This window comes from Sceloporus occidentalis, unplaced genomic scaffold, assembly GCF_023333645.1.
Source record: "Sceloporus occidentalis isolate IW3139 unplaced genomic scaffold, rSceOcc1.0.p SCAF_223, whole genome shotgun sequence".
NCBI lineage: Eukaryota > Metazoa > Chordata > Lepidosauria > Squamata > Phrynosomatidae > Sceloporus > Sceloporus occidentalis.
This window is the reverse complement of record NW_028317203.1, coordinates 1,168,621-1,194,534: the sequence shown is the minus strand read 5'-3', so window position 1 is coordinate 1,194,534 and position 25,914 is coordinate 1,168,621. Positions and strand designations below refer to the sequence as shown.

The following is a 25,914-nucleotide window of genomic DNA, read 5'->3' as shown; positions in this document are numbered from 1 at the left end:
TGTTTAGTTTTTTTACTTTAGAATTTTACAGACATGGGACATCCGATATACCCACACAGATTATTTAAAGGGGCACTCCAGCCAGCATATGCTCTTCAATTTTTCTTTAATATGCACTCATTACAGGGAGTTTCAAAGACAATGCTATTATAGCATTTCCAAAGTGCGTTACAAAGGTGTTGTTCCACTTTTAAAACATTAAGGGGGCAGCTCAGTGCCCCATACAGACCCACCAATGAAGAATGCATTTTACTTTGTTTAAGTAGTTAATATATGCATTATTTGAAAGTACTTATCTTTAGGAGAAGCTGCAGCACCAGACACGCAGTACACCAACCATTCCTTGGTCGAGTTGTAGGGCTTCCGTTGGCTCCTTTAAGCGGCCAATCAGCAGCAGAAAAGTACATCCATTAAAATCAATGGGTCTTGTTTGACCGATGGGGGTGAATATAGCATGCACAGTAGCAAGAGGGATATGCGTTCAGCTGAACACATCTCATGCAAGAATAAAAGCTGTTGGGGATTGCGGCAAATGCATAGACAGTGTGGAGAGTCTGCTTAATTTAAACGGGACACTCAGCTGTCTTATTCATTAAAGTGCATATGATGGCTGGAGTGTTTTTTTAATTAATTATTATGCTCGGCTATCACACTTCAGCAGATTTGCCTTTGTATCCTTTCCTCTAAAGGTTTTATTACACTAAAAAATATAGATTTTTGAAAAAGCTTTCTTGGTTTCTATGATAACAGTCTATCAGTATTTCTGCCATGCAATTCATTCTTTCCGCAAAAAAATCTTAATCTTTTTTTTACACGAAAAAAGAACTGTTCCTATGAAGGCTACACCCATTCAACAGTACTGGGAATGATGTTTCTAATGTGTTATGCTCATGAGTGTAGGTGGAACAGCACCTTTTGACATCAGTCTCTCCTTGGACCTGTGTTTTATCTCATTAAATGTACAAACACCATCAAAGTATACCTATTATATTTTGTTTATATATCTAATTCAAATATACACCAAGACAGATTGCCAGAGTGAGAGAGAGCAGAGTCCATATTTAAAAACAAAATATGTCTCTGCAAGAAATTTTGAATGTTTCATACATTTTGCCATGCAAGTTCTTGCTTCTCCATCAAAATTTTCCTTATCTGTTCCTCATATTGAAGTTTGGCAATCTAAAAATTGAAGAAAATGCAAAACAATAATTAGTATAGAAGATACAAAATAGAGAATAACAAACCAAGTTGGTAACTGATAGAGACACAGTGGAAAGAGTGCAGATTACCAAACATATAGGAATCTGCTCACAAAAGATCAAATGCTATTGAGTTAGTTGTGGGGTCGAGTTTGCAAATTCTTAGAAGTTGGACAAAAGTCCGAGCGCTGGTGAGCAGTTAGTCTTTAAGTCAAATGACAGCTTGAACTTTAGTGAACAGACTCCTATGGCTTCTAATTACATACTCAGCAAAAATGATCATTGCAAATATGTGCATCCCATGTCCAGTAATCATTAAATAGCTCACGTATCTGTGAGTATACTCTGTATACAGTGCTGCAGAATATGATGGCACTATACAAATCGAGTAATAATAAATGGAAGGGCTGATATCTGCCATGCTAGCTGTTGTCCTGGTATGCAAAAAACAAGCTTCTGAAGTGCAAATATAAGGGCCATATGTTATTATGCAATTAAAATAAAGTTTTAGATATAGTAATTTATACCTGAACTAGGTTTCTTTTTATGTTATAGAAAAAAAACTTCATTAAGTTATTCAGTGTATAACACATGAGGAAAGATGCAGTAACAAGAGCTTTAAAATCTTTATTTTTTATTACATGCCTTAGGACTCCAAACACTTAAGTGTTTTTGTAAAATCTCCAGCGCCGCCATAATAAAGATGAGTCATTTGATGGTTTATTTACCCATCCTAACCTTTAGAAAGTGTTAAGCCGTCTGTAAAATGTTTGCTTCAGGCTGTAGTTTTACAAGCAGGGCAGAGGATTGGTCAGGCCCCTTGGCTGCTGACCCCAAACTGATTTAGGAACGGAATACAGATGGCTCATGTTCACAAATGCCTGAAATGCTGATTTGTACTTCTGATATTTTTATTTAAACTTACAATCTTCCTCCTACAAAATAAACCAATTTTGTATCCTACTCACTTCTGTCGCATTATTACTTTTTTCATTTATCGAGATGCACTGGAAAATAATATCCACATATCAAAGATTTTTTTGTGATATAAAGAACCATCATAGAAGATAAAGCACTGCCAGGATTTATGACCAACATAGTCTTGTTTTACTCAATGCTGGTATTTAAAACATGCAGATTGTGTGAAAGAAATATATCAAATTTCATTCCAAAGTTGATTTTTTTTTAACATGAATAATGTTAATTTTCTACGCCTGAGCCCCCATTTAGGAAACGCAATACAAAAAAAAAATAGGTTACTATAGAGCGAAACTTTGAATTTGTTACATAGAATGTTGACTTGACACAAAGTACTGATAAATGTCAATTATTATTAACCCCTTAACGACCAATTATTATACTATAGAAACTTGTTGATGAACCAAATATCTCCATACCCGCTCCATGCGCAGTTCTTCAACTGCTTCAAGCAACTGCGTTTTAAATTCGAACATCTGAATAGACAGTAAAGTATCCGAGGACCCTTGCAAGGCATAAGGGCCGTTCTCCCTTTCCACCGCATCATTGTCCATCACCAGCACGTTCTGTCAAATAGAACATTTTAAAAAATGCCTGATTTATTTAACGCCTCCTTCATGCATAAAAAAAATCTTACATATCTGCTGGCATACTATACTATATGTGTATATATATATATATATATATATATATATATAATTCAGACATGGACTGGGTTGTATTAAATCCATTTTCGTATTTTCCGAGCTGGCCTATATAACAAAATTTATAGGAATAACACAAAATTACAACTAATCGAAAAAACTGAAAGAGGCGCTGCGTGAAGATCAGCGTCCTGCTTATGCTCTAAACTTACTTAAGAGGTTGAAAGGTTAACTTTGCCCTTGCTCAATAAACTTGATTCATCAGCTTTTAGTTTTAAAAGAAAATGGTTGCCTAGCATAAAAAAGTTAATATGGGACTGACGTATAATATCCCCCACAAACAGTGAAGGCCGGGGGAGAGCGGGTAATAATTGTATATCTTCATCCCTTTTGGGACCAGAGATCTATAGCTACACATGGTGGCAGACGTAGGAATGTATTTTAGGTGAGTCACCAATTATGTAGCAAATTGTTTTAAATGTTGGAGTATATTTTGTAAATTTGGTAGTAAAGTGTTATTTTTGATTAAGGGATTATAACTAATTATGGTGGATTTTGTTAACAACAAAACTTTCATCAGTTTGGGGTTAGGAAGTTATTATGCTCAACTACATAAACCTTTTACCCAGAATAAACACGTGGTACGTCTGGGCCAATAGTTTGTGTTACCAACCCAGGTGTTTCATGTGAGAGAAAAGAGAGAAACGGGTAATTATAAAACACTTCAAAATTATGTTTCAGTGACAGGCTTTCCTCTCGCTATTCAGTGCTCATTGACACAGGACAGGTACAGCGGCGAGCTATGCGACCACCGGCAGCCGGTGCAGAGCTGTTGGAGACTCCACCACAAGTACTGCAAGAATATCAGCGCGCCTGGCGTCATTTCCGCCGCGTTACCTTCCCGCCGAAAGGACCGTTTGCGGCTGTCTCACAGTTGTTAGTGCTGTATTTGGAGCATTTCGTCCCGGTGTGAGGTGAATGTTTATATGTCTATGCAGCGGAGGACTGTCTCATCCATCGGGTCGGCTTTGGTTGGCAGCCGGGCCTTTTTAAACATTTAACTTTTATGAGGTGGTTAACCCTTATATGACCGCAGAGATTAGCTTTCCATCGCACAGAATGAAAAATAATTAAACATAGCATCTGGAATTTTATATGTAGCATATTCCATATTGGCTCCACTGTGCAAAGAATCGTTATATAACGTCATACCCAATTACTCTGCTCTTTGCAGTAGCTGGAGAGAGCAAATTAGAAAGTAGCGTACAAACCAAGTGTCCCTCTTCAGGAGTAACAGTCCTGTGCTGTGACCCAAATCCCTCTTCTCTCCTTCCTGTCATCTCAAGATGGTTGCTGGGTGTGAGGATATGACAGTGTCCCACAGCCCTAAACCTCACAATAATGTGTAAAAGCAGTTAAATGCATTGCATTATATGATTAAGTGCCTTTCTTTGTTACTGAAATAGCTGTTGGTCAAAAATGTCACACAGCCCCGCCCCTTGCCACGCCTCCAACCTCACACTTTAAAACAAAGGTGTCCCTCCATTTTTAGCCCTTTGGAAAAGTGGCGTCTCTAAGGGACCACCTGTTCCTGTCTCTTAGCGCCGGTCTAAAATTGTTCAGAAAGTGCCCGTCCGACCTAGATGTGTCTGTGTGTGTGTGAGACGGATTGTGCGTTAGCATGGATGAGTATGTGATGTTTGTGTATGAGTATGAATGTGTAAGTGTGTTTACATATGTGTGCCATGTATGTTGTAAGGGGAACTGATGGTACAAGCAGAGTATTTGGGGATTAGGATGGCACTGATAAACTGCTGGGGGGCAAAGGTGGCACTATGGGACATGACGCTTGGTAAAGTTGGGCGGCTCCAGCCAAATTTTGCTCCGGGGCCCTGTGGTTTCTAGGTACGACCCTGCTTTGGATGTTGGGAGTTAAAGATATTCAATCCAATGACGGAGGCAGTATGTGATCAGGTTGCAATCACGCTGATGGTGCCGTTTAAGGTCAAGAGCAAGCTGGTCTAAACTTGTATATGCTACTGACGGTGAGTGATATGTGTGAATTTTGTGACCTGCGTTAAGTTTAAATGTCCATTATATGATATGTATACACTATGCTTATTCATTGGAAGGATGTGCAACACGATTGTGGCTTTAAAGTTATTTCTTTTTTATGCCACCTCAAAAGGAAGCTGCAATGGCTGCGTTTTGAAGCATTCTGTATTAAAGGGACAGTTATTGCCGCTGACATCCCTCTAAAGAGGAAAACTTTAATAAAAGCTGCTGCCCTACTCCTCTATGGGCCAACGATTCTTGCCACTGATTGGCTGCTTCAAGCAACCAATCAGTTGCAGGAAAGTGTTCCCATTGAACTCAATGGAAGTACTTCCTGGGCATGTACACAGGCATCTAAACATAACCTTGCACACTATCGCGGACTGATGGTAAGTTTATCACATGGAGAGATATGTGATCGCTCAAACATATCTCTCACATTGGGAAGGGGCAAATGCATGGGAGAATTGTGCAGAATCATCCCCCCGTATGCATTTGCCCCTTCCCTTGTTTGCAATGTGAGATATATGTTTGGCCGATCACATATCTCTCCATGCGATAAACTTACCTTGCAGAAGGGACATCACGGAGATATAAAAGAGGCCGTTACATTAAGGTGCAAATGATGGCTGGAGTGTCCCTTTCCATAGAATGAACAGAAAGCACCAGCATTCTAGTGAAATGATTAAGGCTCTTTAATATTTTAATATGACCTGTAGATAGATCATTGTGTTCTCTGCATGCCTAACACCAAGTGGGAGACTCTCCATTTATGATGGTCCTTTAATGGAAGCCAGCGTTCCCCATTTAACCCATGAGATTATCCATCATCCTCTGGAATAAATGAGGCTGCTCTGTTCTCCGGTTTCACAAATGACACGGTGACCCGGGGCCAGCATCTTTATTTGCTTCTCCAGTGATTCAGTTCAGCAGATATTAACCAATTTTATAATCCATGAAAGGCAAAATTAAAGGACATCATCCATAAAACAAAACAATTCCTATCAGCAACAAAGTGATGTCTGTATTATCCTGTAAATGATATCGCCGTACAGTGTGATAATGTAATGAAGGAAAGATTGTAATAATCAAATGCCCCTGGGCAAACACTAATATGCATTTAATCACAAGGCACGCAGCGATCTGTCACTACTGCTCGGGCTGAGGGGCCATAAAATACATGCCTACGATCCTTACAGTCACAGAGCCATCGCACACGTACAACACGCTTGTGACAGCAACAAAACAAGTATGCAACTGTAGGAATGGGTAGCGGCAGCACCACATAGGAGCAATGCAAGTATTTATACAGTCATAGGTTTCTAACTATTGCGATGATGCTTCACTAAATGATGTGGATTTTAAACACTAAAATTATATTTTTATAACCAAAAATTTCAGCAACAAAATCCTGGGTGAGCACAGAGAGCAGAGCCATCTTCTTTCTGTACCAGCGTGGCTGAACGAAGGTTTGTGTTGTTTCTCTGTCTGTAGTTTGTCCATTTTTTTGAGATTCACTATTTTCTTCCTTTTTGTGTTAGGGCCGTGGAATCCGCTGGGGCCGTGGAATGAAATGTAACGCAAAAAGGTACGTTGCTCAAACACCAAGACTTTCACTTTGGCTCTGACTGGGTTCTAGATTCATACAAATAATATTTAATTCGATGCACGTCTTGGACTGCCTGTTGTCGGCTCTAAGAACTACGCAGGAAACTTTCAAGGAGTGAGTGAGGTTCTGAGGACTTTTTTTTCCCTCAAAATGACTTCCCTTGGGTTCCACTTGGTGTCATTGTTTTACTCTATAAGCTTTTAGTTAACTTTGATGATAAAAAGGATTTTCTGAGTGTAGAGATATCATCTGCCTCGGTGCATGTAGCATGCGCACAAGGTAATGATACCCACATTCACTTTAGAGATTGCAAACCGTAGGACTCTCTTTCAGCCAGCTTTTATTTTTATATATATATATATATATATATATATATATATATATATATATACACACACACACATTATATAAAGATATACATTGTTCAAAAGTTTGGGGTCACAGCTGTTCTCATGGAAAGCAACACTTTTTAGCTGTAACATAATTGCAGAAGTGTTTTCTAACGATCAATTAGCCTTTTCAACTTAAACTTGGATTAGCGAACACAACGTGCCATTGGAACACAGGAGTGATGGGAGTGATAAAGGGCCTCTGTACACCGATGAAGATATCCCATTAAAAAATGAGTCTTTTCCAGCTACAGTAGTCATTTACAACATTAAAGCCGTCTGCGCTGGAGTTCCGATCCACTTCATGTTACTTGTTTTTCTTTAAAAAACAAGGGCATTTCTAATCACCCCAAACTTTTGAGCGGTAGTGTATACACACACACACATATGTGGTGTTACAATAAAAATTCTAGAAAAATTGCAAAATTAGTAAAGATGATACCTTAGGGAAATTAATTTGAATAATGTGTACAATTTCAGAACGATGCACACCAGTGAGAAATCCTAAGCACTATCACCGCTGCGTGGGGTTCTGGTTAGACAAATGCAAATAAGGTTAAAATTAGAATTTTTTTGCCTCTATATCCACTTTAACCATAGACCCCCGGAGTTCAACAAAGCCCGGGACAGAGGACAGAAGGAACTATGGGCAATAAACTAGCTGCCTGTCTGTGTACAGAGCTACCTGTCCTAATGAGCGGCACAAATCTCTTCACTGCCATCTAGTGGAGTATTTAATACTGCAGCCATTACATTACCGCAGCCACCTTCACCCTCAAGCAGCTTGTCTGTGCCACCTCTGCAGTCAATCGTTTATACATTCATTCACCATAGCGAAGGGGATGCCGGTATAACTGTCCTAGAAACATTTTTATCGCCCTTTCTGGCGTGGATCGTGCAGAGGGATAATCCCTGTGACAAAACAAGCGCAAGGATCTGAGCGACTTTGACGAGGGCCAGATCGCGATGACTAGACGACTGGGTCAGAGCATCTCCAAAACTGCAGCTCTTGTGGGGTATTCCTGGTCTGCAGCGGTCAGAAAAGTGGTCCAAGGAAGAAAAAGCTTTGAACCATTGACAGGTTAATGGGCAGCTAAGGCTCATTGATGCATGTGGTGGGCGAAGGCTGGCCCGTGTGGGCTCAAACTGATGAAAAAGTTTATGAAAAAGGGTGCGTCACTTACCTGGAGATGCACTATGGGAAGAAGGCAAGCTAGCGGAAGCAGTTTGATGATTTGGGTAATGTTTGGGTTCCTGCCATTAATGTGGATGTTACTTTGACACGTACCATCTACCTAAGCATTGTTGCAGACCATGTACACCCTTTCACGGTATTCCCTGATGCCATTTGCCTCTTAGCAGGATAATGGACCCTGCCACAAAGGAAAAATGGTTCAGAAATGGTTTGGGGAACACAACGAGTTCAAGGTGTTGACTTGGCCTCCAAATTCCCCAGATCTCAATCCAATCGAGCATCTGTGGGATATGCTGGACAAACAAGTCCGATCCATGGAGTCCCCACCTAGCAAATTACAGGACTTAAAAGGACCTGCTGCTAACGTCTTGGTGCCGGATACCACAGGTTCAGAGGTCTAGTGGAGTCCATGCCTCGATGGGTCACGGCAAGACGGGGACCTACACAATATTAGGCAGGTGACCATAATGTTATGACCGATCGGTGAATATGTTAGATTTGCTTCCTGTGCTTCAGAAGGATACTACCGTCTATTTATTGGTAACCCTTTTGTGTAACAAACTTTTAAATATCAAAAGTACAGAGACAATAAAATTAAGAAAAAAAAGTAAGAGAATTATTGCATTTCTTTATTCAAAATCAGCATTATTAATATTAAAACATTAGGTGCTCCTTGTTTATTTCCGCATTTTTAACAAGATACATTATTCTTAGTACAAAACCTCCCAAACTAATACACAAGCTTTGTGCAATTTACCTGTGATAATGCAAATATTTATAGTACTCCGCAAAGAAAGCATTGTCCAGCACATGCCGACGTATGGATACGACCCGGGGCATTTGGCTGCATATCACAGGCAACTATCGATTCCAGTCCTACGAGAGCGTATCGCAATTAATGTAACAAAACTAGTTCAAGTTTGTCATGCTGTCTTTTCTCAGGCGGACAGTAGTGTTTGACCCTTTACCTGCCAAACAAAACTAAGTACACAGCTTCCAGTGAGGCCTGCTCTACAAAACTGTGCGAGATAAACAGAGCAGGAAAAGGGTCAACGAAGAAATAATAGTTTTATTATTACTAGCCTTTTTTGTTCCTTATCCTGTAGCACCAAAAATGCATTAGAAGAGAGAGAACAAGGATCAACCCTTTCAAAATTAAATTTATGTTAAAATACATTATTGTGATACTTTTAACCCATTTTATCCCTGTACAGATACAGACGTCACCGTCATTAAACTGATTAATGGAAAAAGCCATGTTTGCGCTTACTCTTATTTTACGCGATTGGTGAAGGGGGAAATCATTTTGCTTTTTTCACTTTCCAGTGGACAGAAGACTTAATATTTTTATAATGTCACTGCAGTTAAGTAGAAAAAAAAGGGATGATCCGTGTTCCAAACCCATTCTGTGCACATTTCCCTATCAGGTTAATCTTCATGTGAAATTTGGATATTCTCCAAGAAATTGTTTGTTGTTTTTTTTCCCCTTCCTTCCTTCCTTCCTTTTTCTATGACGGTTAGGGAAATGCCTTCAAGGTGGCGCGATCGATGACGTGCTGTTATGTAATGCCCAATTGGGAAACCTGCTTAGATCAAACATAGGTATTCCCCACGTGTAAAGTGCAAACCACAAGGTTATCATGCTGATGAGGTTCGTCCCCAGCCCTGCTTTTATCTGCAAGTGAAAGAAAAGTAACACGATGTAAATATTCGCTCAATGACATTCTTTTTAGCAATGACCTATAAAATGTTTTAACCAGGATCATATTTTAATGACTCCATCAACAATGTGAGATATAAAGCAGATCAATACAGTTAAAGTTTAAAAAATATATATATTAGTTTTGCAGAGGAAAAGCGGTTTACTCCATGTTATTTACCAAGTCTTAAAATTTGCCCTGTAGATCTACTTAGACGTATTAGTAGTGTCTGCCTTCCTACCCAAATCATATTAGCCGTATGACTACTGTACTTGTAGATCCATTTATTATACTGTAAACTGTACAGCTTTTAGAGCTATATAAACAAGCTGACTTTCTGGAATGCTTATTATTACTATATGGTATATCAGCAACATCTTTTAGGAATGGCGCATTACGGTATGGTTCGTGGACACTATACTGTCGGGGATCTTGGGTATGAGGGTCTGTCCTTTAAAGGAATAGGCATTTTGGGTGATGGGAACCTTCCTATTCTGTGCAACCTGAAAAATCTCACTCTAAAATAACAAGCCGCCTGCAGTCTGCTTACCATGTCTGGAACACTGAGGTGTCCATAGGAGAAGACAATAGCATTGGGGGGGTTTGCAACAGGCAAAAGGAAAGCACAGGAGGCACTTATTGTAGCAGGAATGATGACTAGAAGTGGATTCACACCTATTCCTTCAGCCTGTAAAACACAAGCAAAACAAATGAAGACTTAATGAAAAACAACGAAGCTGTCATTGGGGACCGGCTGCAGCCAGCATTGTCAAAGATATTTCAGTGAATGCTGAAGAACTCTTGAGGGTTGGCACGGACTGTCTCCCCTCTGTGATAAATAATAGTACATGTGGGTGTCTATAGACCTATGTTATTGGTCCCTCAACCAAGTGACCCCGGATAGAACATTGATGATAATAATAATAACTTACCAGTGAAGAAAGGATAGGCTGAAATATGGTAATGGTAGCGGGGTTGCTTGCCACTTCAGTCACTGTTGTCACCATCAGACAGACAATCAGAACAATGACCCAAACCGGCAGACTGCTCAGAGGTTCCATCTTGTGGCCAACCCATGTAGAAAGCCCAGACACCTAAAGTCATTAATAGTGGAACGGTTTACATCAGGGCTTGACAGGAGCCAGGCTTGTAGATTTTAGATTTGGCTTCTAACTTTCTAATATTGTACCTCTTTCTGACTCCTAAAAATATCAACCCGTCGTCCAGATTTGTCTGCCTGGCATCTAACCATACATCACATAAAGCGCTCTTATACCCACGTAACAAAATGATGCTTTATGTAAGAAAGGCGTCCAAAACCATTTAGGGAGAATATAATATGAAATATCACGTTCTAGGTAGACGTAGAAGAAGAACGGTGCTTCCTTAATGCCACCAGGTGTTTAGAACACATTGGCTGCGCCTTGGCGAATTTTCAAGCTCTACAAACCAACTCCAAAGGAGGCTCCAGTTGGTTTCATTCTCTACAAATATAAGTGTATTTACAGGAAAATACATATTTTTATAGCAGCCTCTGGAAAGCATTTATTGTGATATATTATACCGGGCCCGCATATTCACAGAATGTATCGAAAGCCACGTGAGCATTCAGGACCCTTTCTCGATTCACTACAACACAAGCTGTCTGTAATTCTTAGACAAGGTAAAAATCTTGATAGCTTTGATCCAATGGGCGCTCAGGTTGGACCAAACTATATCAAAACACAGAGCGACGGAGCATCCTAGGCACATAAACCATAAAACATAAACCAGTCAAATGGAGAGAAAAACATGCAATATTATACGGTCATACGTACTTCACATCCTTTGGCAAGAGCAAAGCCACCACCAACCAAGACAACGATATGCCAGGGTATACATTCTTCAAACTCCTTCCAGGTAATCATAGGAGTCGATTCCGTCACAGGGGAAACTCTGGACTTTTCTGAAATCACCAAAGTAAAATAAAGATATAAAATGCAAATATAAAGGTAGATAAATATATCTGATAACACAGAAAGCATGAATTTGGCCTCTTAAATGTCTCCAAAATGTGGTTGTAAAAAAACTGAAAGATCACCTCACAAATTGAAGATAGAAAAACATTTGAATACAAGAACCACAAATTTATATAAGAATCTTATCAAGCCTCAAATAACTTAACATAAGTGCCAGTTATAGTTAAACATTGTACAATAGTGAAAAAATAAAACAAGTGTAACAACCTATCTTAGCAGCCGTACCCTGGCCAAAACGATGTCATTAAATTACATTAACGGTTTCTTAATCTAGACCCGGTTTTAGTACCAGGGGTCTGTGTGCAAAAATAAGGGTATTTTCTTTTCAGAATACATTTGTCTGCTATCAAAAGTTCTACACTGGCACAAAATCGCGCAGGCCTCGCTAGCAAAAATCGCTCATACATTAGGCCGGCACATTGAATTATAGGTTACCAATATTTCCTAAATACCAATTCACCGATGAACGCACCTCCTGATCCGCAACGCAGCCAGCTGGGCTTCTTTCCGGGGATAATAAATAATAAAAAGCCAAAGAGAATGGCAGAGGTAGCATCGGATTTGTACCCTTTCCTGTAAACGTACAATTAATACATGAAGACGTTAATCTCTTTTATTAGAAAATCTGCAACTTGACGATAACGTTATTAACTATTATTCATGAAGGGCCAAGCCTGCTGACTATTTTCCTCCTGCAAGAACAGCCGAGTTGGCTGGAATAATGATTTGTAAAATGATGACGTGACATCTAAGAAGCCTTACTGATTCAGCGAAGCATTAGGCCAACTCGCCTCTTGTTGAAGGAGAGGCTGTGAAAACGCAGGGACCGCTTACTGCCGAACAATAAGGCTCATTTATACAGAACCAAGCGGGCTAGCGCAGCCGCCGATGGAACAATAATCCTTCTTCAACCTCAATAACGAACTCTCTAAAGCAAGGTGTGCATTAATCTTTGGTTATTTAGTCCCTGATTGAATTTCACAGTAATATCCCAAAGAAGGCGCAATCTGAACTGAAGGACCGGGCAGTGTAAGTGTCGCTTTGCAATGACATCATTAATCTTGATAATTAAGTTGTGGCGATGTGCTAACGTTCCTGCTGATCGCAGCGTATTTGCAGCGTGCACCAGACTAGCACCTTATAAATACGTCTATCCGAAATAAACCATTTCCATTTCACACAAAAAAACAAACAAAAAAACAAAACACCTTTTGCCGTTATCTATTTTCAAGACGGGAAGTTTTCAGAATACTAGGAACCTTTTATAAGCAGATTCCGGGTCCATTAAGACGTTGAATTTAACCCTTCTGTAACCAAGTATAGAATTTGGAACATCACTCCCGGTACATCCGTAGTAATGTCCGAACCCTCCGCGGATATACTTTATTCAATTATCAGTTAGCCTGGAACCCTTAACCCCTTAAAGACCCATTAATGCATTGTGAGCCCGTTCATGTACAGGCTTTGCCATGAAGGGGTTAATTGTCATGTGACACCAGGCCAGGCACTGATACGCCGTTGCTGAAAAGGAAACTAAACGTTTCGGGGCTGTTTTTATGCGATTAAACCGCCAGAGGACGGACTGATATGGCAGATGCGCCAAGGCTTATTTAACATGATACGCGGTGCAACGTTCTGTCTAAGGAAAACAACACAACACACGTCAACTCACAGTCCAAACAGCGAATCCCAACCTGGGATAAATCCAGGATCCCTTGTGAACCACGACAAGGCCATCAATAAGAAAATGATGAGAGTCACGACCTCTTGATAACTGAAATCCAAAAAGCATCAGACAATTGATATAGATTTCTTAGTAAGTTCCTTGTTAATTAACGTCTTTATGTCTGGAATCGGACTCCGCTAGAGGAATTAAAAACGTATCATTGTCTGCAATTATTTATAAGACACAAGCCACAGCTTTTGAAATGTAAAATGTTGCTTAATAACAGATGCACCGTCCCCTGGTAACCCCCGTGATATGATTAACATGCAGGAAAGAACATGCATGTGATGTATCCAAAAAGAAACATTAACATGGCAGTTAATACATGGAATGCGCAGCCAAGGGAAGTGGTTTTGTCCGATTCGGTTAATATGTTCAATAAAAAGTTGGATGTTTTCCTGGCGAACGCCGGCGTTCCGGGTTATAACAATGTAACGTTTGCATAATGTTGATCCATGGAAAACCGAATCAAGAATGATGTTGGACCTCAATTTTAGGAAAGCTGTTGGGACTGCAATTCACATTGAATAGCAGGGCATAAGTCGTAACATGTCTAGTGCCGATATTGTCGATGTAATCGCTTGCCGTTGTGTTATGTGCCAATGATGTTAATCCGTTCCTGTTTCCTGTTGTATGCCAACCTCTCTCCCCCAGGTAAAGCGGCTATATAAACCATGCGCAGCCCCAATAACGTGCGTCCTTTTGTATCCTGAACATTTTTCCCCAGAGGGGTATTTTACTCCGGGAGCCGGAGTGGCCACGCATCTTATAGCCGGCTTTCACTACAAGGAAAGCGGCAACAATAGCTAGTTACAGTCGCCCTGAACGGAATGGAAGTTTTTTTGTATTTTTTAACCTAAGTAACTATGTTACAAATGCAGTTTTTTTTGTTTTTGTTTTTTAAACACCTCCCAATACATGAAGTTCCATACCTTAATGGTCCTAATTTTTCATATTCTTGCCTTAAAATCTTTCTAGAGTCTTTGTCAACTGGAGATTTGGATTTTCCACAGCAACACATTTCTTTGAAGCTGCAAAGAGGAAAAGATAGGATTAAAAAAATATATTATAAATTTCAGGTATCAAAGCCACTAATTACAATCCAGCACAGAAAGAAAACTAATCACCTAAAGGTTTGGTTTAGATCTCTAAGGGAACAGTAAATAATCCATTATTCCAATGTTAATCAACGATAGCTAGAAGCAAGTAATAATACAGAGATTGTTACCTAAATTCAAGGAAAAGCCACGTGATCCACATCCAGGAAAATATCAAGATGATGAAGGCAATGGGGAACGAGAAGGCAATCCAGGACCCGAAATTCACAAACTGGCACCCAGGATAACGTCTAAGATTACAAGTCAAACCAAAATAACTGGGGTAATTTTACAGCGTGAGAGACTGACCACCACATCACAAGCCATGGCAGTGTGGCCGAGAGTTAAAGAAATTCATAGAGCGTCTAAAATAAAGGTAAATCCCAACATTGTGATTCAATATGAAAAACAACACACTTGTCCCACAGGGTCCTGACAAAAAGCAATCTTGGTGTAAAGCGGTAAAAATAAGACAATGAGCACATTTCACAAGTTGCTACAGTAATACACAAAATAAAATGAATCTGGTTCAAATAGTCCAGAGTATTTTACATATGGTAGTACTGAAAAATAATGGGGGAAAAATAAATTCAAAATAATCCGAAAATATGAAGTGGATTAGGATTTAAGAGCTACTTGGTCTGTCAATCTGTAGCCGTTTCTCACTCAATTTATTTTAGTTGTTATGCACGCTTTGGACACAAGAGGGAGACATTTTCTTCCAATCCCAATAAATGTGTTAATAGACCAGGGGTGTCCAACCTGCGGCCCTCCAGCTGCTGCAAGACTACATCTCCCATCTTCCTCTGCCAGGTCTTTAGCTGAGCATTATGGGAGATGGAGTCCTGCAGCAGCTGGAGGGCCACAGGTTGGACACCCCTAACTATAAACCCAACCGCTGCTTTGCGAGGAGGCACGGTAAACCCTGTAATTACCCAAGAATTTAATGAATGGCATTCATTTAATTTTGCACATGTGACACAGACCATTCTATATCGCTGGGCTGGAATATATGATAAAGCCTTGGATTTTACCATTTTTTCCACAAAGCATAGAATTAGCATAGATTAGATTGCGAGCTCTCGAGCCGGGCCCTCAAAAGCCCACCATTGCTGCCAGGAACTTTGTGTAAAAGTACCATAAGGCTAGATGGTAAGCTTACGGGCAGGGTTCTCATCTCCTGATGTCTTAACGTAGATTTGTTATGTGTGTGAACTTCCCCATTTAAATTGTACAGCACTGCGTAATTTGCTGGCATTTAATAAATAAATGATAATATTTTGATGGAACCATTTGGCCCAACTAGTTTGCCCATTTTTCCTGATGTAGACTCAAACCTTAATCAGCCTTAAGTGAATTGAAAGTTTATATGCTGAGAAGATTGATGTAAACCACCCCTCTGGGTACCGTAACATTTTGGGGCTTCCCTAAAACCAACATTTGCCAAAATACAAAGTTCTTGTAAAAGAAAACTCTGCTCGCCAATTATGTCTAGATGTCCGGCAGCTTAAATTCTTCGTAACTTAGAGGTACTTACGTTTCGAATTGTTCAATAAATATAAGGTTGGTGGACGTTCCTGTTAACGTGGACATCCCACCAATGGTTGAAGAATAAGCGATGCCCAGAGAAAACGCTTTGCACATCATGTGATCGCGTTTAGTTCTATAAAATCGGCCAGATTTGCCCTGCGGGACCAAGTGATAACACCAAAATGAGTCAGGGGAGTATGAGAATACCCAAAAGATGGATAACAGAATGGGATAAGATAAGGAAAAGATTAACATTTAGTATACATCCTGTAATTATTCAGATTTGTATTAAAACATACAGACTACCAAGCCTCCTCCAAAAATCCATAGCACGCCTTCACTTCACAAAGAGGCTTATAAACCATTCCTGTGACTGTATCCAACTCTTGTAAAGAAAGTTATTTCAATTGCCGGTAACCAATTCTAACTTGTAGAACGTGACTGTAATGAGAATACCTGCAGAATTATTCAATCTCGGCCAAAGGCTAACGACCCACCAGAGAAGCGAATCTCTTTTCTACGTATGGTGGATTTTAACAGTAGAGGGAGGTGAAATCTATAAATAATGCATTTACCGGGGCTAGAATGAAAATAACCCAATGACATCATTTCTCAATATCACAGGCGCTCATCTGCATGCCTGGGAACTTTCCAGAGTAGGCTACCCCGATCTCCCCCTCCTCTGGGAAAATGGCTTCATGTAGGCGATGGAGCCAGCCCCAGATACCCCTTACTGGGAGTTTATTTCTTCTAGGCTGCATCAGAGTTATTTACCTGTTTTGAATATCTCCGGCTTTCAAACGTTGGCTCTTCCTGAAATATAAAGTTATTCTGTTAAATTATTCATTTTATTTTACCTCTAAATTACCACAACAAAATAACGCATATTTTTTTCCTCACATAGGGACAAGTTTGCCCATGAAAAAGTGATGCACAGTCATGTAGGGGGGGCTTCATTAGCATTGTCCCAAACCATCAGCTCGGTGTGGTGTTCGGGCAGGGAACGTCACCTAAATATCATGACTGCCGACAATGGAGACCTTCAGGTCTACAAATAAATATACAATAAGAGCCCGAGAAAACATGGAGGATCCCGTTCTTTAGTAGTTTCTCCTAACAATCTTTAGTTCTCGGTATTTGAGTAAACGGGAGAATGAGGGCCACAGACGGCATAGTGGCCCCTAAAACCTTTCAGTAAAACGTTTGGGTGAACAAGGCGCGCACGAATATGAACCAACCTGGAATTGGTGTGCAGGTCCCGAACACTCATGGAAAAGGAGAGAAACCAAGCATAGAGAATGTTATGTTCTTTAGATAACGTACCTCACTTTCTTCTGTCTTTGCTACACCGTTATCCAAAATATTATTGCTGTCACAAAAAGAAAAGAAAATGTTAACATTCTCTATGCAGTCTTTCCAATTTCCATTCTTCTGTCCGTCGCTAGGAAATCACCGTCATAAAAATTACAGGCTACGGAATCTTTTAAAACATTTGGAATGGTGTCTCATATGTGCTCAGAATACTAAGAGAATATTAAAGAGAATGAAAAACTATACATCACGATCGCCAGCATCAGTGAGCATCTCTTCTATGACGGGCTTACCCGACCCTGCATAATGCATAGTTCAATTGCTGCTATAACTACAGAACTCTTTCCTCATTAACTATGTACTACCCAGAAGCTAAATGGGATTGGCCCTTCACAAAACATATAGAAGTCGGGGTTCTTCAAAAACATTCAATGCTCCTGAATACTTTTGTGAATATACAGATCGCCCTATTTTTGCCACCATGCAAGAAGAAGTCATGTTCTTCTGGCAGTAATCTTTATGTACGGACACGCAATTGACTGAAGAAGTCATGTTCTTCTGGCAGTAATCTTTATATACAGACACGCAATTGACCAGCGCCACAACAAAAGCAGATCAAGCTCTTGCTCAGCGTCCCCTTTGATCTATAGGCCCTCTATCAGGAATGAGTGGAATATATCTATAAAGTAATTTTATCTCTTTACTGTAACACTTAAAAAATACAATGTATACATGTTTGAGAATAAATCAGTCTATTACTTAGTTCTCTCCAATTCTTCTTGCTTAAGATGCTTTTTGTTTTCGAATCACACGGACATTTATTTACCTTTCTGGAAAAGAGGCCAAATCAATCTTTGTAGAATCTGTAAATGAGAAATACAGACTTATTAACAAGCTAAAAAGTAATATGCAAATAGAATAGACTTATGAAAGGCTGTTATGCTCCAGTTTTAAATGAGGGGGGAATTTAAAAAAAAGGTTCCAAGATTCCGCCATCATTAAGTTCCCTACTGCTTTATAAGGGGTTCTTTTCAGAAGGATCAGAGCCACTGACCAGATATAGCTTCACATTTTTGACAAACCCATTATAAGGGCTTCTCTTTATAGAGATGAAATACGATATTCAGCATCCTCGGCAGGAATTATTTGCTCTATAAGATCAGAAGATCAGGATGCTTAAAAGTCTTACAAAAATGTATGTAAGGAACGTTGGCCCAAAGCACACAAAAAATTATTCTTAGAGGAGTTGACAGTAAATCTCAAATTTAGCACAAGCTAAAAATTTGTGGGTAACACACAAGCAGAGAATTCAACATTCAAAAAGCATCTCATGGACCGACCATCAGAATTATCTCCCCTACACGAGGGAAGTGTAGGCAAAAAGGCGAGGCATCGTCTTTAACGGAAATCTCATGCGTGCATTTTAATTCAAGAGATTTCTGAAGCGGGAGGATGAGCTACTCCATAAAGAGTACATATACCGATTATTAAAAGCAGGACGCAGACTTCTACTAGGTAGGGTATATGTAGCTGGCACCCCAAGTCCAGTTAGCCTGCTATGCATCTCCAGACACTAAGGACAGAGAAACCGAGCAGGTCGACAAAGGTCCTACAAACCAAAGAGAGGATCTCATGAACATACATACCTTCATTGTTCTCCCGTGTGCTCGTCTTGCTGTTAGTCAAAGCCTTCTCCTCTGGAGTAGCACTGTTTAGTTGATAGAGCACTGCATCCACAATAGGCATGACCATGGCTGCGGTGGAAGTATTGCTTAACCACATGGACAGCAGAGACGTGCAGCTCATAAAACCCAGCAAAAGCCTAAAAAAAAGTAATCAGAGTAGTTGGTTGATAGTTCAAACATCTTGCATTTTATACTAAATGAAGAAACTACGTTTAGAACAAAAATCTGATGGCTGTTAGCGTAACTGGGTCCCTCGTCTCTGAAATCATATCGGGACATCTTCATCTTCACCTCATTAAAATACCCACAGACCCAGTTCATATTGTTAATTCTGGTGCAACTACAAGCAGTAACAGTAGGAATAGATTAAAGCCATTTTAAGATCTATAATATAAGCGTCTGTCGAGTCTCCTGCCAGCCACTTAATTCAAAGCAGGAAGTTGTCACACATGTGTGGAACAGCAATTATCCAAGACAACACAGTCTACACGCTTGGTCCATATCATGCGGTCTCAGTGGTGTCTGGTCATGTCTAATCCCAACAACCATAGTCTCCCCAGGCTCTTAATTCTGACACACAGGGCTGCTGGAGAGTTGGACATTTCAGCTCAATGACTTCACGCCACATTATGATGAACCAAACCCCAGTGAGGTCCTCCTGCAAAAAAGACTGAGCTGGCCCTGTACAATGTATATATTTTAAGTTCCAAATAATGTTTCCATGTGCAAGTACAAGCAGTGTTCTAACTTGCACTTGCAACAACTCAACAGAAACTCAGGGATTAACGAGTCTCCGGCTTTTTGTTTTACTTGATCGTGCACTAGAGCTGAGTCAAGATGAGTTTCTGTTGAGCGCATGGTCCTGTCGGTGACAGAAAAATCAGAACGTTTGATGTCTTCAAGTGCCAGCTCGACTATACTGCTGGAAGAATCTGTTTGATCTAGGGACCATTTACAATTTTGTCCTGGTTCTAGAATTTCGTAAGAATCTGTATCGCATATAATAATTCTACCCTTAGGTTCTAGATTGCTGATACACAAAAAGAAAAATGAACGTAGTAGATGGGATATTCTCAGGAACCAGAACAGTTCATGCCTCCTGACTACAGCTACACCATCAGCCTTTGTATTTATTTCATCTTTACAGATTTAACCACTTGATCCAAAACTTGGATGCATATAACATGCAAGTTATGTGATGTTATTTACTTCCGTATCCACATACATAAAAAGGCGTATCTGTCTAAACGTCTGGTACACAATCAAGTACCACAAGGGACTCTGGGTACCGGCTAGCGACATGGATAAGCATATGCTTTCTGTATGACACAGTGTCTAGGAATCACCAAGTCAGAAACCACACACACACACACACACACACACACACACACACACACGCACGCACACAGCTATCCCGACCTCCTGGGACCAATTACTTCAGACTGGTTTCTGTCTGCTGCAGTAGGAAGCTGGACTGAATACAAGATGTGGCGGGTAGAGGCTAAACGCCCTCTACCGTAAAACACATCGCCAAGAAAAATATACCACTACTCAGAGAACCTCACGTCATTCTGTGGTAGGCATCTGAATTGTAATTATATTATGTCTATATACAGATATTAATTTATCAGTTATGTTTGAAGGTACCATCTGAACTTTTACAGAGTTAACTATTTAAATAAAAGATAAATACATTAATAAAATAAGTTAGTATTACATCAGCGCGTAAGAGGATGAGATCATAGCTTGAGTCATAGAGTTACAAACAGGGAAGGAATGTCTCCCAGAGCAGCCTATGCTATCCACCAGAGGAAGAGAAACGGCCCCCAAACACGGGAAATGAGACATTGGTGTCCCTTCCATACAATCCTCTTACCAGACAAGAGATCATTGTTTGTCAAAAGCACATGACAGCATCCTCCATTATCTTTACATTACGCCCAAATAAGACAGTCACAGAAACTTTTAACCCCTTCTGGACCGTTTTTTTTTTTTTTTGCCATGTTTGCATTAAGTGACCAGAGCAGTTTTTGTGCTTTTGCTTAAACATTGCAGTAAAATTTCATTTTTAACAAATCCACTCTATCCAAATAGCGTATTTCAGTACATTTCTTTCCCTGGGTATACGAAATTACCAAAACAACTTGTGATTTGTATTCAGAAACACTACCCGCCCCCCCCCCCCCTACAGGAATACTTTTTTTTTTTTTTTTTTTTTTTTACCTTAGATGACCCTTCTCTCTTTCTAAGACAGTGTCACCCAGGGGCTGCCATAATGATCAGATCACTCCTATTGGCCACTTTTGAATGGTTCTGCAGCAGTTTTAACAGCTGCAGAACCTTAACTCACAGCAATTGACCTCGAAGCACCCTTGACTTCCAGGTCAGTGCTGTTATTTTTATTTTATTTTTTTAACTCTTTCAATGCTGATGCTCCATAGGAGCACAGCATTGACTGATATTCAGTCCCCGCAAGTTTGTGGTTACATATATAGTAAAGTTAAAACATGAAGCAATTAAGATTTACATAGAGGTGCGCAAGTTTACTTATTCTGTCATCAGATCACCCAGCAGACTCCAACTAGACTATTATCTCTTTTGATGATTGGGAACCTACGATGTACGCTCGCTTCAGAGAGCTAACCTCTTTTAGCTTCAGACAAATTACTAAGTATAGGTTTTTTTTTTTAATGACGCCAAAAGTAAAACATTTTTTTTTAAAATGTGGTAGTCAGGGACCTGGGGAATTCCTGGGACGCAGAAGCCATTTGTCACCTAAGCATTGGCATGTCACAACAAACAAAGAAAAGATCATGAGAAGAAGAAGAGGTCAGTATTACCAGCTGGGCTGGCTTCCTACAGACAGAACCATCCAAAGTGCTATTCTCTTGTGTAGATTCCATTTCTGAATGGACGTCGCCAAACACACTACTCCAAACAGAAGAAGGTGGATGTCTTTGAAGTATTCCGACGCCACCTGCGGTGCAACAAAAAGGAAGTTGAAATGTAGATTCCACAATTACGCGAATGTCTGTCCAAGGGAGAGGGTTCATATTCACCAGCAATTAGGCATTTCAAAGCCCCTACACCACTGTATCCCCAAGGTACGGCTACAGAAATATTTATTGAATTAGTAACACGTTAAAGCACAGGAATCCCAACTTTGAGGTCCAAAGCAACCAGAAGTCAAATAAAAAGGATGTATCATACCCAACAAGGGTCTCTTCTTTTTAGAAGAACCTTTCCTATTTGATACTTGGACCCCTACAACCCTGTCTTCCCATTTGATACTCGAATCCCTACTTCTTTAAAACTGCAGGACCCATATTAATACATTTGTGTAAATAAAATATGTTGTTCTGGAAGACCCTTAGATGATGATGCTTTATTTCCCAAAAGCACGATTGCGGTTTATGATGTTACTGTTACAAAGGGGTCCGCTACGTTTGCACAGAACCTTAGAACCACTAGATATTGGGTTCCCATAGTTCTGCTCAACAGTAACCTCTCAAAAGTGCAAGGACCATATATGAATCGAGCTCTATCAGAGTTTCGGCGCAGTGTGTCTGCCCTTTAATCTGTGTAATTAAGCTTTTGTTTTATTTTAGTTGTAGACAGTGTTCAGCATCTTGGTACAATCAGCCTTGTTTTAGGTTTAATAATTCACTAACCTCACTCGATTTCATAACACTGAAGAGAGGGAACAAGAACGCCGGAACCAAAGCGGCAGCGCCCAGGGGTATGGCCTCCGAGATCCAGAACGTGGCGGTGACCAGTAAGATGTACGCACATGCTGCTTCCTGAAACACCAAGAAACAATGTTACTCATCTCTGTACAGATTACAAACAAGCAGGGCTGAAACAACTAATCGACTAGATCCATAATGAAATCGCTGTCAACGATACTCATCGATTAGTTGGTCTGGGTACAGCACACTATTGTTTTAAAGTTAAAGAACTTACTTCAGATAGATGCTAGTTTGGAGCTGAATGGAGAAGATGTCCAGACTACTAATGTCCGGCAACTAATTGATTCTGAAAATAATCTTTAGTTGCAGTCCTACAAACAAGTTATAAAAAGTTACAGAAAACATATAAACCTAACCTGATTCACACAATCATTTAGACTGTAAGCTCTCCTGCGTAAGAACATTTTATTTTACAGAGAGATCAGATCAGGATCCCAAAGTAGCTTTCCATTGATGGAGCAGAAAGCCGGCTAATGAATAAAGCCATTGATCAGCGTGGCTAACAGACACTGTTCATCATTGTTCGTGTTACGCTAACTAGCCGCACAGGGACTTCCTGAAAGTCACACCACGGAAAGTTTGTCTCATTTTTTTTTTCCCTCCCCACTTTCTAACTGTTTCACTCAACAGCCTCCATGGAGCGTAGAATCAACATGCGCTTTGGAGTAGCGGTTTATAGACACTCGAGCCACTGAACTGCACTACAGACCTTTCATTGTATCCACGGGTTTAAAAAAATGATACCGGTATTTCCACAGCAGACATACACCGGTAATTCAGATTCGGCAGCCGCAGCCTCACGATGTGGCCAGTGATGGTTACATCAGCCTGAGGTCAATTCATTGATTTTAATATGGATTTAACCATCTCAAACTTTTGTTAAATCCTACTCAAACATTTTATAGACCAATATACAAGAAACACATATATATTATATAATATTGGTTGATACACATAAAAATATATATTATATATAATGAATGTGTATAATCCAATATTTATTTATATATATATATATATATATATATATATATATATATATATATATATATATATATATATATATATATATATATATATATATATATATATATATATATATATATATATATATTATTTATTTATTTATTTTTCTCAGTAGGAGTCCCTGGCAGACCGGTCAGACCATAACGGCAGGTTAGGTAGAAGAAGCTGACCTGGTTAAAGTTGAAATACCACAGCAGTCGTTATGTTATCTCTGTGTGCAACGCTCTGCATTAATAGGTTTGGGACATTCCATGGGGTTTTAACACAGCTCTAGGAATCACATCATATATGTCTTTATTGGGCATCCAACAAAAATATACAACTTCTATAAACTGTCCACAGAACAAAGACCTTCCAAAATTCTGAGATTGCCCCAAAGTGGACAGCTCATTAAGTATACCTGGAGTTATACCTGGACTAACTTCCGTCACACTCAGCCAACGTGATTAAGGTAGCCAGTGCTAAAGACTTGAATAAACCTCCCATTTGATACTGAAAAGATCAGACGCATTAGGCCGTCTAGTCACCCGTTTTTCCTGCTGTAAAGACTCAGACCTTAATCAGTCGTTGGTCTCGTCTTACATGCATATTTAAATTCCCTTGCTGTATTAACCTCTACCACTTCTGCTAGGAGGCTGTTCCAGTTAACTTCACTTCTGCTATATAAAACTTCCTTAAGTCTCAGCATACAGGCAATCAGCTAGAAAATAGTTTGCAATTTACTAAGTTCTCCTACACTTTTGTGTTATTGGCAAGCAGTCATACAATAGATCTGTCTTCTAGCGACTAGGTAATCGGGTCTCCAATTCATTTCTAGGAGCCATGGACGGGCATCACGTCAATCCAGAATTACACAAACGCTGCCCTAATAACCCTACATACACAATACTCATTCATTACATGACCCCGGGTGATTGACTGAGTACCAACTGGATGCCGATCCTTCCTCTAGGACTGAGTGTGACTGAGGGGCAAAATTGGAGACACCAGGAGCCCCTCTAATCCCCATTATTGGGTTCAAAGGACTTTTAATTTAATTAGGGTGCCAGATATTTTACAGTCTAGCAGGTTACTGACACCAAGGAACACAGCTGGCTCTTTAATGAGCAGTCAGCGGGCTAGGGGCATTAAAGAGTTGGATGCCCCCATGCAGTCAGGGGGTTAGGGGCATTAAGGAGTTGGATGCCCCCATCCAGTCAGGGGGTTAGGGGCATTAAGGAGTTGGATGCCCCATGGAGTCAGAGGGGTTAGGGGCATTAAGGAGTTGGATGCCCCCATCCAGTCAGGGGGTTAGGGGCATTAAGGAGTTGGATGCCCCATGGAGTCAGGGGGTTAGGGGGCATTAAGGAGCTGGGTGCCCCTATGAAGTCAGGGGGTTAGGGGGCATTAAGGAGTTGGGTGCATGAAGGAGTTGGATGCCCCTATGAAGTCAGGGGGTTAGGGGGCATTAAGGAGTGGAATGCCCCCATGCAGGGGGTAGGGAGGGGGCTCTTTTCTTTACCTTGGTCTGTGCAATCAATGGCAGAGGAAGGAAGAGAAGAGGCAGCACAAAAGTGATGACGACATCTTTCTGCTGCCAGAGCTGCCGCAATAAAGACAGAGCCATGTGAAGACACAACAATCCGGGGATCCAGACAGGCAGGGGGTGCTCCAGAGGGGGCAGGTCCGGGGCCGGCATCCAGGGGGCGAGGAGCGCGGGTCCTGGGGGTTCCAAATGCGGAGTGCGCTGCGGGATCAGCCTCCCTGCAGCCCTTCCCTGGCCTCACCTAAGCATATCTGGGCTCTGCATCTCAGATAGGGGGAAATGAGCCTGGGGAGGGCTGTGATGACCCTCCCCCCACACGATGGGCAGGAGAAGCGGCCGACGCTACGCACACAGGCTGCTCTCACTAACAAAGGAGCCCTGCATAGCGATCCACAGAGCCCTCCTTACCCAGAGCCACGTCACTGGGAGGCCCACCAACCCCAGCAGCCCGATCTATCTGCCCCCCAGCAGCCCGATC

The 25,914-nt window shown here is 40.6% G+C and overlaps 1 protein-coding gene across 1 annotated transcript; it reads right to left on the bottom strand.

Moving 5' to 3' along the window:
* Positions 1-9,600: 9,600 nt before the first annotated feature.
* Positions 9,601-25,589, bottom strand: LOC149276964 (solute carrier family 13 member 1-like). The gene is made up of 16 exons (XM_089503246.1): positions 25,413-25,589; positions 22,808-22,936; positions 21,977-22,113; positions 19,098-19,273; positions 18,278-18,314; positions 17,464-17,509; positions 16,915-16,953; positions 16,148-16,296; positions 14,742-14,861; positions 14,446-14,544; positions 13,460-13,561; positions 12,260-12,360; positions 11,587-11,714; positions 10,702-10,863; positions 10,320-10,457; positions 9,601-9,744 (listed from the first exon to the last, which is right to left on the bottom strand). The coding sequence occupies exons 1-16, from the start codon at positions 25,587-25,589 to the stop codon at positions 9,601-9,603; spliced, it is 1,884 nt and encodes a 627-aa protein (XP_089359372.1).
* Positions 25,590-25,914: the final 325 nt, after the last annotated feature.

Excerpts from the sequence above, each read along its gene's own strand:
- LOC149276964 (XM_089503246.1), bottom strand. The coding sequence starts at position 25,589 with ATGCCGGCCCCGGACCTGCCCCCTCTGGAGCACCCCCTGCCTGTCTGG. Across the intron at positions 22,114-22,807 it reads GTGTTATGAAATCGAGTGAG|GTGGCGTCGGAATACTTCAA; the intron begins GTTAGTGAATTA and ends GTTGCACCGCAG. Across the intron at positions 14,862-16,147 it reads TTTATTGAACAATTCGAAAC|ACGTTATCCTGGGTGCCAGT; the intron begins GTAAGTACCTCT and ends TTGTAATCTTAG.